Genomic DNA, 12471 nt, shown 5'->3' on the forward strand with positions numbered 1-12471 from the left:
TTTCTTTTGTTGTTTCCATTTTGTTCTTTGATCGGGTTCTTCAATCGCTTCGAAGTTTCCTTCGTTGTTTTCTTGGCTCTTATTGGTTGTTTTCTTGGTTTGTATGATTTCTTGTTTCCCATCTCTTCTTCATTCTGGTTTCTTTATTTTTTGGGGTTTTTCTTGGGAGCGTTTTGGTGTTTTTTCTTGGTTCCTTTTCTTGGTTTGGTTGCAATGGTTGGTCTGGATTCCATTGGTGTTCAACAGATTCCTAAACAAGACATTATTAAGCTCACTGAGCATATGTATCTTTTATGGAAACACCATGTTACTCTGGTGATTGATGCTTATGGTCTACTTCGGTATATCTCCAACACTGCTGATGTTCCACGAGAATTTGTTACTGATGGGAAACGTGTTGAAAATTCAGCGTTTGTGCTCTTTCGGCAACAGCATAAACTGTTAGCTTCTTGGATTTTAACCACTGTGAGCATGGACGTCTTACCCCATTTGACGGGTCTCACATCGTTATTAGCCATATGGAATACCATTTCTTGGCTTCTTGAAAGATTAAGCTCTCGAGATGTTGTTTCTTGGACTTCTATTATTTCAGGTTCTGTGCTACGTGGATCCATGCATGAAGCGCTTCTGGCTTTCTTTAAGATGTAAGAAGATGGGGTTGTACCCAACGAGGTGATAATTATGAGCAGTTTACATGCATGTTCCTTCATTGGACGACTAAGGATATTATAGTACGTTCATACCTTAGTTTCAAAATTGGGGTGTCATCAACATGAACTTGTATTGAATTCTATAGCTGAGACATTTGTGATTTCATCTACACGTCCGATTCAAGTCGAACGGAAGGAAGCATCGGCACTTCTGATTCAAGTCAAACGGAAGGAGGCGCCGGCACTTCTGATTCAAGTCAAACGGAATGAGGCATCGGTACTTTCGATTCAAGACGAATGAAAGGAGGCATCAACACTTCCGATTCAAGAGGAACGGAAGGAGGCATCGGCACTTCCGATTCAAGTCGAACAGAAGGAAACATCGGCACTTCCGATTTATGTCGAACGGAAGGAAGCATCGGCACTTCTGATTCAAGTCGAATGGAAGGAAGCATCGGCACTTCCGATTCAAGTCGAACAGAAGGATGTAGCGCACTTTCATTTCAAGTGTTCATCTTTTCATCAAGAAGCGCACTTTCGAGAGAAGATTGGATTTCATGGATGTTCAAGTTCAGAAGAGCAGAAGAAGAAGAAGTAGAGGGAATGTTAGCATATTGAGTCAGCAACAATGGTGCCCGTACTGTGTATGCACTGCGTATGAATGATTAGCTTGCATGGTGTTGTTAGTAAAGTAGTTAGGAGCTTCTTGAAGCTGTTAATGGCAATTAGGGCTGTTAGTATAGTTGTGAAGTTTGTTAGGCTTATATTAGATATTATAAGTTGTATATAAACATCAGAAGTTTGTATTCCATACACAGTTCTTTTCACAATCAATATACAAGTGTTATACTTTCTTACTTGCTGCTCATCTCTTTTTCATGTTCACATTACCATTCATGGCCCCTTTCTCACATGGTATCATTCGCCAAAGATCCTTATGTCATATTTCTTCCGTTGTTTCCATTTTGTTCTTTGATCGGGTTCTTCAATCGTTTCGAAGTTTCCTTCGTTGTTTTCTTGTCTCTTGCTGGTTGTTTTCTTGGTTTGTATGATTTCTTGTTTCCCATCTCTCCTTCGTTCTGGTTTTTTTATTTTTTGGGGTTTTTCTTAAGAGCGTTTTGGTGTTTTTTCTTGGTTCCTTTTCTTGGTGTGGTTGCAATGGTTGGTCTGGATTCCATTGGTGTTCAACAGATTCCTAAACAAGACATTGTTAAGCTCACTGAGCATACGTATCTTGTATGGAAACACCAGGTTACTCTGGTGATTGATGCTTATGGTCTACTTCGGTATATCTCCAACACTGCTGATGTTCTAGGAGAATTTGTTACTGATGGGTAACATGTTGAAAATTCAGTGTTTGTGCTCTTTCGGCAACAGGACAAAATGTTAGCTTCTTGGATTTTAACCACTGTGAGCATGGACGTCTTACCCCATTTGACGGGTCTCACATCGTCATTAGCCATATGGACATTTCTCGGCTTCTTGAAAGATTAAGCTCCTTAGATGTTGTTTCTTGGACTTCTATTATTTCAGGTTCTGTACTACGTGGATCCATGCATGAAGCGCTTCTGGCTTTCTTTAAGATGCAAGAAGATGGGGTTGCACCCAACGAGGTGACAATTATGAGCAGTTTACATGCATGTTCCTTAATTGGACGACTAAGGATATTGCAGTGGGTTCATGCATTTGTTTCAAAATTGGGGTGTCATCAACATGAACTTGTATTGAATTCTATAGCTGAGACATTTTTGATTTCATCTACACGTCCGATTCAAGTCGAACGGAAGGAAGCATCGGAACTTCTGATTCAAGTCGAACGGAATGAGGCATCGGTACTTCCGATTCAAGTCGAACGGAAGGAGGCATCGGCACTTCTGATTCAAGAGGAACGGAAGGAGGCATCGGCACTTCCTATTCAAGTCGAACGGAAGGAAGCATCGGCACTTTCGATTCAAGTCGAATGGAAGGAAGCATCGGCACTTCCGATTCAAGTCGAACAGAAGGATGTAGCGCACTTTCATTTCAAGTGTTCCTCTTTTCATCAAGAAGCGCACTTTTGAGAGAAGATTGGATTTCATGGATGTTCAAGTTCAGAAGAGCAGAAGAAGAAAAAGTAGAGGGAATGTTAGCATATTGAGTCTGCAATAATGGTGTTCGTACTGCGTATGCACTGCGTATGAATGATTAGCTTGCATGGTGTTGTTAGTAAAGTAGTTAGGAGCTTCTTGAAGCTGTTAGTGGCAGTTAGGGCTGTTAGTATCAGTTGTGAAGTTTGTTAGGCTTATATTAGACATTATAAGTTGTATATAAACAACAGAAGTTTGTATTCCATACACAATTCTTTTCATAATCAATATACAAGTGTTATACTTTCTTACTTGCTGCTCATCTCTTTTTCATGTTCACAATGCCATTCATGGCCCCTTTCTCACATGGTATTATTCGCCAAAGATCCTTACGTCATCTTTCTTCCGTTGTTTCCATTTTGTTCTTTGATCGGGTTCTTCAATCGCTTTGAAGTTTCCTTCGTTGTTTTCTTGTCTCTTGCTGGTTGTTTTCTTGGTTTGTATGATTTCTTTTTTCCCATCTCTCTTTTGATCTGGTTTCTTTATTTTTTGGGGGTTTTCTTGGAAGCGTTTTGGTTTTTTTTTCTTGGTTTTTTTTCTTGGTTTGGTTTCAATGGTTGGTCTGGATTCCATTGGTGTTCAACAGATTCCTAAACAAGACATTGTTAAGCTCACTGAGCATACGTATCTTTTATGAAAACTCCAGGTTACTCTGGTGATTGATGCTTATGGTCTACTTCGGTATATCTCCAACACTGCTGATGTTCCAAGAGAATTTGTTACTGATGGGCAACGTGTTGAAAATTCAGTGTTTGTGCTCTTTCGGCAACAGGACAAACTGTTAGCTTCTTGGATTTTAACCACTGTGAGCATGGACGTCTTACCCCATTTGACGGGTCTCACATCGTCATTAGCCATATGGAATACCATTTCTCGGCTTCTTGAAAGATTAAGCTCCCGAGATGTTATTTCTTGGACTTCTATTATTTCAGGTTCTATGCTACGTGGATCCATGCATGAAGCGCTTCTGGCTTTCTTTAAGATGCAAGAAGATGGGGTTGCACCCAATGAGGTGACAATTATGAGCAGTTTACATGCATGTTCCTTCATTGGACGACTAAGGATATTGCAGTGGGTTCATGCCTTAGTTTCAAAATTGGGGTGTCATTAACATGAACTTGTATTAAATTCTATAGCTGAGACGTTTGTGATTTCATCTACACATCCGATTCAAGTCGAACGGAAGGAAGCATCGACACTTCCGATTCAAGTCGAACGGAAGGAGGCATCGGCACTTCCGATTCAAGAGGAACGGAAGGAGTTATCGGCACTTCCGATTCAAGTCGAACGGAAGGAAGCATCGGCACTTTCGATTCAAGTTGAACGGAAGGAAGCATCGGCACTTCCGATTCAAGTCGAACGGAAGGATGTAGCGCACTTTCATTTAAGTGTTTTTCTTTTCATCAAGAAGCGCACTTTCGGGAGAAGATTGAATTTCATGGATGTTCAAGTTCAGAAGAGCAAAAGAAGAAGAAGTAGAGGGAATGTTAGCATATTGAGTCAGCAACAATGGTGCCTGTATTGCGTATGCACTGCATATGAATGATTAGCTTGCATGGTGTTGTTAGTAAAGTAGTTAGGAGCTTTTTGAAGCTGTTAGTTGTAGTTAGGGCTGTTAGTATCAGTTGTGAAGTTTGTTAGGCTTATATTAGATATTATAAGTTGTATATAAACAGCAGAAGTTTGTATTCCATACACAGTTCTTTTCACAATCAATATACAAGTGTTATACTTTCTTACTTGCTGCTCATCTCTTTTTCATGTTCACAGTGCCATTCATGGCCCCTTTCTCACAAAGAGAAATTCAAGTAGGAACAACGTTAGAAGTTTAAGGATATAGAAGTGTCATGATAGGTATGTTACCGATTATGAGACTAAGTTCACGAGACTAAGCCATTATATTGCTTAGTCACTTGTTATCGAGAAGGATCCATACACCAAGTTTGAGAAGGTATTAAAGAATAAAATTTAAAAAGTAACTTGATATCTATCATGAGACAGTATTAGACTTGTAACATTATATGCTCTGGTTATTCTAGTTGTAATCCAAATTTGTTCTTACAAATTATCTCTATTACTTATATGTGAATATTATGAAATAGGTTATTTTTGTAAGTGTAGAAAAAAGATTGATACTTGTTCTCCTTATGAATATGGTGAGCACTTCTTGAGAGAATGTCCGCAAGCAACTCAGATCTTCCAAACTCTCATTCAAACACATGTTTAAACTTGCACTATAATTCAAACTCCAATTAAGGGATCACGATCAAGTTATGACATTTGAGTTTACTTTTGAATATGTTAATAAGATTTAATTATTTCAGTGTAGGCCTAACCTGGTTAACTCATGATGATTTATTTAGTCAGACATTATTGAACATTTCGATTGAAAGATTGTTACAATTTATAATCTTGTAAGCGAACCTATAGTACTGGACAAGATATATAGGAGATATCCCCTAGAGATTCAATGATAGATCTTCTTAGTTAACTTACTAAATTTGTTGTTAGAAGAGTTTGATTTTATTTTTGGTGTGTATTCATTGTCGGACAATTGAGTTGATCTAGATTGAGAAATTAAGAGAGTTGTTATGAAGACTTTTGATGATAGGAGAGTAACGACGATCAATGTCATAAATTCCTAGCCAATATTTTATTTATTATGATTGAAAAGAAGACGATCAAGAAGAATTTCAGAGTATTTTCTGGTTTAACTTGTACAGTATAAGTTTCAAATATGATATCCAGTGAATCCGAATTGTTATAGAACTTTTTAATGTTTTTCTAGCAGATTACCTGAATTATCTCTAAACAGAGACCTTAAGTTCAAGATTGAAATCCAATTCTATTCCATATCCGTTTTTATGATTTTTTTGTTCTGACTTCTGAGAAGATTAAAGAACTGAGTTTAATTTTGAGACTTATTGGCTGATATTTAGAGACTATGATTTGACTAATGAAAGCTAAACAAGCCTATAGTTGAGAAAAAAATAATTATTTGCCTAGGATTGATGATTTATGTGATTAGTTTTTGAGTAATTATTATTTTTCTGAAGATAGATCTAAAATCTTGCTACCAATTTAAGGTGAAATCTATTGATGACTCTAAGACAGTTTTATGCACCCATTTTTTGTGGTGTTCATTGATGATATACAATAATATTATATGCCCAGGATTGACAAATATCTATAGGTTGTTCTGTAAAAATTGAAAGAGCAACAATCGTGTGTCAAATCGAATTAGCTTATTCTTCATGAAATCCATAATTTTCCTTATGTTGTGCATTTTGGTATGAATAAGATGTACTTTAATTGATATGAAGAAGAACATTGTACAGTTTGTGTGGAGATGTCTGACAAGTCAATAGGTTAAAATTGAGTATTCTTATCTTTATGGTCTATTATAGTCTATTAAGATTCATGAGTAAAAATAGAAACGAATGACTATGGATTTTATTTGTCGGTTATCGTTAACCCCTTATAAGAAAGATTCAATATGAAATATTATGGATCTCTCTAAATTCAACTCACTTTGTTCTTGTTAGTGTTAATTATTTTCTGGATAGGGAGACTAGATTGTATATCTCTAAGATTTTTAGATTATTATGTCTATCATTCTTGATTGAGATTTAAGGGTTACTTTTAAATTTTGAAAGAATCCATGTATAATTTTTGAAGTATGTTAAAAACTCAATCATGAGATGATCATAATGATATATCTATTTTTATCTTATTTATTAATATAATACATTGTCCTTATTATTTCAATTATTATTTCGTCTATATAAATAAATTGAACTATAATAAAGTCCTAAGAATAATATGATTATTCTTAGAAGTCCTTAGCCAAATTTGAGATCATCATTTTTTCCAACATTATGAGTCACATGTTTTGATATAGTCAAATATATGTCGTAACGAGTTGCAATATAAAGATTGATATTGGACATGTCATGATCAATATAGTAGGATATGGTTAATCAACATAATGTTTGTCCCTCTGTAAAGAATCATGCAGTGTTAAAAAGTATTTCTTATTCTTTATCTTTTATGGCAGCATATCCTTATGCTTATATAGGTACACTGTAACTAACCACACTCCTAGCTAGCAAGTCTAACCAATAACAACACTTTCAACAAAATATCAACTGCTCTCAACTGCGCAACAACCTACAGTCACCTACTTCTCTAATATTCTCCCTACTTTCTTTTCCTTCTCCAGGATCAAACGAAAAAACTTGAATTTTAGATCTAAACTGCTCAAACAACGGTCTGGACAACGGTTTAGTAAACCCATCTACAACCTGGTGGCTAGATGGGACATAGTTAACGACCACCTATTTAGCAGCAACCTTCTCTCGTACAAAATACACATCAAGTTCTACGTGCTTAGCCTTTGCATGATACACTGGATTGCTACTCATGGCCATAACACCACTGTTATCACACCAAATACCTGGCACTCCTTGTCTCATAACCCCCATATCCGAAAAAAGTGCATCAACCGAAGTCACCTCTGCTGCTGCAACAGCCACACTACGATATTCAGCTTCCATAGTGGACCTCAAAACCATCTTCTACTTCTTAGAAGCCTAGGACACAAGATTATCTCCAACAAATACACAATGCCACTACCTTTACATTCACGTCGTAAGGAGATATCACCAAGCCATAGTCGAGTGTGCCTGCAAGATAACGGAGTATGCATTTAATAGCAACAAGATGACCCTGACGTGGTGCATGCATGTACTGAGCTACTTGATTCACACTAAAGTTGATATATGGTCGAGTATGACACACATAAAATAACGCTCCAACAACGCTACGATACTCTTTTGCATCATATAGCAGTTCACCAACATCAGACTGAAACTTGCCCAGAATCATAGGCGTTACCATAAGATTGGTTTTATCCATACCAGTTTTTAACAATAGCTCAAGAATAAACTTGCGTTGACTCAGCACTAACGATTCTCCAGATCTTTCGACCTCAATACCAAGAAAGTAGTCAAGCTCTCCAAGATCTTTTAACGAAAATACAACACTCAACTGGCGAACTACATCATCAACTTCAGTACTTGAATTACCAATAACAACAATATCATAAACATATACTAGCATATATGTATAAATACCATTGTTATTACGAATGAACAATGATGTATCAGCCCTAGACTCAGTAAACCCAAGCTAAAGAATACACTGTTCCAATCGAGCTTGCCAATTCCTAGGCTCTTGGCGAAGACCATACAACACCTTGTTAAGCTTACACACAAGCTGACTGCCATCTTCAGCATATTGCTCAAACTCTGGTGGTTTCTGCATGTACACATCCTCATGCAACTTTCCATTTAAAAACGCATTGTTTATATCAACCTGACGCAGATGCCACTATCTTGCCACATCTAATGACAAGACAACATGAAGTGTAGCAAACTTAATTATTGGACTGAAAGTCTCAGTGAAATCCTGCCCTGGTACTTGAGAGAAACCTTTAGCAACCAAGCGAGCCTTGTATTGATGAACTAATCCATCTGGATTAGTCTTTAGTCTGAATAGCCACTTACACCCTACCATTGACCACCCAGGTGGTAACTTCATCACATTCCATGTACCATTACGCTACAAAGCATAAAATTCAGCATACACTGCTACTTTCCAGTTAGGAGACTTCAACGCATCATACACATTGGTTGGTTCCACTGCATCAGAGGTCATTACATATAATTTAGGTTTGAAAACGCCGCACTTGTTCCTTGTAAACATAGGACGAGTATTCACAGAAGGTGTAGTAGACACCAAAGTTTCTTGCACAGCATCATCGTCAGTGTTAGGCACCAAAGGTTCTTGCACAAAATCATCTTCAGTGTGCACATCAGTCTAATTATTAGGAACCAGCACCTCATCAGAACTCACTACAGGAACATAATCATCAACCATTTCTAGTGGTCCACTCCCTGAAGCATCCTACACAGAACCATGCAGTTCACCAGCAGCATCCAGAATATCTGTCACTGCTCGTAACTGTTGAATATCAGTTACAATCTCTACATCAGCTGGCTATACTCCAGACGTACCAGCTACACCTGTTGTAGGAGATTCATTAGTTAAGCCTGCAAATGGAAAAACACATTCATCAAAAACCACATGGCAAGACACATAAATCCTCCCACTCGAAGCAAGATAAAGGTATCCTTTGTGTTGAGAGATATAACCCAAGAATGTGCATACTTGAGATTGAAACTCAAGCTTATGAGTTTGAAACAGTCTTAAGTGGGGAAAACACTTGCACCCCAAACACCTTCATCGAAGCATAATCAGGGTTCTTCCTAACCAGTTTCTCACATAGTGACACACCATCCAACACTTTTGTTGGTAATCTATTAATAGTATGACAACAGTCATGGCAGCATAAAACCAATATTGCATAGGCATAGATGCTTGGGCTAACAAGACCAAAACAAGTTCAACGATATGTCTATGCTTCCTCTCCACAACTCTATTCTGCTCAGAGGTGTGAAGACATGAAAGCCTATGATTAATCCCATCTTGTAGCAGAACACGAGACGAACTCCTGTATTCTCCACCCCAATCGCTTTGAATTGGTTTAATGGGGACACCAAACTGGGTCAACACTAATTTTTGAAACAACCGAAACACCACGACAGCTTGAGACTTGTTTTGCAAAAAAATAGATCCACGTATGTCTTGAATATGTATCAACGAATGTCAAATAATATTTAAAACCTTTGGAAGCAACATGAGCAGGACCCCAAAGATCAATGAACACTAACTCAAAAGGAGCATAATAAATAGAAGTGGAATAGGAAAACGACAACGGAGTAAGAATTACTTTTTCATTTAGTTAAATTAACAGAATTACCTTTTCTTAAGCTTGAAGCCAATACATGATGGGCCTTTCTATTAGTATTATTCTTTTGTGGTTCACATCTACAAAAGACATCAAAATTGGAACTGTTCTTTTTATTGTTCTTGTCGACCCCAATTACAAAGGAAAATCCTCTTATCTTCATTATTAACATTGCGACCATGATGACTCTTTCTTTTAACTCTAAAGGATAAAAAGGATGAATCCAAATAAACATTCCCATTTATCTACTTAAACTTTCACCACTTTAGTTATTTCTTGAAGCATCACAAGTAGACATCGAATATGCATTTGTTGCTTCCACCGCTGCAGCTACATATATAGAGGAGTTGATGGGCGGGTTTCAAGTAGTCCCGGATCTAGACAAACTCAGGCAGCTTTTCAGATTTTAGTCAGCTCCTTCGTCAAGTGCGTTTTACTTGGATCACCATTCTCACGTATACAATTTCACTGCCTTTTGCTTTTGGGTCTAGAATCATTAAAAAAATGCAAAACAAAACTGGAAATTTTTAAAGAAATAATTATTACAAAGGCAATGGATATTGAGAAAGGAAAGTCAATGAATGAGGGCAAATTTGACAGATTTTCTTTTGGGAAGTGTTTTAATTAATTTATATTATTATAGATAAATGATATGAAAATGAATATTGATGTTGATTATTTTAATTGATTGGGATAATTAATGACATTGTGGAAAGGATCTATAAAATCATTTCTGATAAGATATCTTGTCTGTTGGAAGTAATTAAAGAAACACCTAAAATAATCCATCTAGACCAAAAATGTAAATTTCGATTAATGTTTGCGGATTTGGTGTTAAGAAGCATGATTTGATTGTTGGCATATTTTTTATAAGTATGTTCGTGAATGAACTTTGACCTAAGAAATAAATATGAGTAGGTTTGGTGGTTTAATTAGGTACTATTAAACTCAATTTTGCAATTTTCCTATAAAATGATCCATCTTTCAAAAAAAAAAATACACACATTAAATTAGGGGTGAATATTCGATCGAGTCGAGTCGAGCCAAAAATTTTGAGTTATTCGAGTTGACGAGTCGTATTTTACAACTCAAATTTAACTTGAAATTTTTTCGAGTCAGTCGAGTTATTAGAATTTCTATACTAATTTTATTATAATTATTTATAGTATTATGACAATGATTTGTTCCAATTTTTTTACTTTCTCTAACCATATAAGATATATATATATTTTATAATTTTTTCACATTAAAAATTTATTTAATATATCAAATACAATCTAAAATTATGAAATATATTCATAATATTATATTTTAAAGAAAGTATTTTGAGGATAAAATATTGATGAGAGTATAAAGAAGTCAAGAAATTGATGAGAAGAAAGAATTTGCAAACAATTGTACTTAAAAGACTAAATTGAGTAAAATACAAAGTTAAGGGACTAAATAAAAAGAGAAATATTACATTTTTAGTAAAAAGGTAATAATTGAAGTTACATGGGCATTCTATTTTGGTATATAAGCATGTCGTTCAAACTTGGGGAAAAAAGGGACTCAAAATAAGGATGAGGTGAAGAAATAAGGAAATTATGAAAAAATGAGGGACTAAATTGAAAAATATAAAATTTGTTAACAAAAAGATGAATTTAAAACGCATATGTATTCTATGATGGTTTAGGAGCATGTGATTCAAAATTGATAAAAAAAAATAGATTCAAAATAAAGGATGAATCGAACAAATATGAAAATTATAAAAAATTGAGGGATTAAATTGACAAATAGAAATTTTGTTATCAAAAAGAGAAATTGAAAGTACATATGTATTCTACGATGGTCCTAGGAGCATGTGGTTCAAATTTTGTAGAAAACGACTTAAAATAAAAGATGAATTGAAGAAATATAGAAATTATAAAAAAATTGGGGGACTAAATTGAAGAATAAAAAATATATTATCGAAAAGAGGAATTGAGAGTAATTTGAATTCTAAGATAATTTAGGAGCATGCGGTTTAAATTTGATAATAAAACAGATTTAAAAGAAATGATGAATTGAAGTAATAATGAAATCAGGTACTAAATCGTAAAATTGTTAGAATACTTAGTTAAATTTTTAGTTTGTCGAGTAAATCCAAATTTCAAATTTTTAACTCTACTCAAACTCGAAAACTGAATTGATAATCCGTGTTGACTCGAATAACTCAACTCAAATAACTCAAAATAAAAAATTAATTTTTCAAGTCAAGTTGAGTTTTACTCCACGTACTTAAATAGTTATTAAAATGAAAATGATGTATCTCTTTATGAAAAGGATTAATTGTTTGGGTTTGAATGCATGGGAATTCTTTTTCAAATTGCCTTTTTAAGTCTCCAAAGTTTGTTTTTATCCTTTGGCAGTCAAATAGACAATGTTTGGCAAATTGATCTCTAGATTTTAGTTTTGAAATTAAGGATTAATTCTAACCAAAATCAATTCGAAATTTAGACAGTATCTTTGTTACAGCTTTAATTGCATGTTTGAACTATAAAATTAGAAGATGAATATTAATACTGAAATCAACTAACAAATTTTGATTTAGTCCCTAAAATGAATGAAAGTCGGACATGACGTCCATTTGAGTTGTAATTTCGGATGATGCATGCTTTATTGATGTATGTTGGCTTAAGTTTTAAATTTCGGTATGGTTACGTATGAAGTTTGTGAAAAAAATAAAAGTATCCAATTTAGTGAGACTTTTTGCATGTTCCAAGTTTGTACTCGCTTAATAATTAAAATAACGATAAAAATAGAAAAAGAAAGACATAAGATATATTCTTTAATAGAAGGATGG

At 35.2% G+C, this 12471-nt stretch overlaps 1 protein-coding gene across 1 annotated transcript; it reads left to right on the forward strand.

Annotated features, from left to right (window-relative positions):
* The first annotated feature begins 213 nt into the window (after positions 1-213).
* On the forward strand, positions 214-3887 carry LOC120187731 (pentatricopeptide repeat-containing protein At2g03380, mitochondrial-like). Its single transcript, XM_039191375.1, has 4 exons — positions 214-644; positions 1763-1936; positions 2005-2263; positions 3423-3887. The coding sequence occupies exons 1-4, from the start codon at positions 214-216 to the stop codon at positions 3885-3887; spliced, it is 1329 nt and encodes a 442-aa protein (XP_039047306.1).
* The last annotated feature ends 8584 nt before the right edge of the window (positions 3888-12471 follow it).

The sequence above is a fragment of the Hibiscus syriacus genome, unplaced genomic scaffold (assembly GCF_006381635.1).
Source record: "Hibiscus syriacus cultivar Baekdansim isolate YM2019G1 unplaced genomic scaffold, ASM638163v2 tig00113725_pilon, whole genome shotgun sequence".
NCBI classification, from domain to species: Eukaryota; Viridiplantae; Streptophyta; class Magnoliopsida; order Malvales; family Malvaceae; genus Hibiscus; species Hibiscus syriacus.

Coding starts and splice junctions, on each gene's coding strand:
- LOC120187731 (XM_039191375.1), top strand. CDS start 214: ATGGTTGGTCTGGATTCCATTGGTGTTCAACAGATTCCTAAACAAGAC. Junction 645..1,762: donor CTTCTGGCTTTCTTTAAGAT/GTAAGAAGATGG, acceptor GTTTTTCTTAAG/AGCGTTTTGGTGTTTTTTCT. Junction 1,937..2,004: donor GATGCTTATGGTCTACTTCG/GTATATCTCCAA, acceptor TTGAAAATTCAG/TGTTTGTGCTCTTTCGGCAA.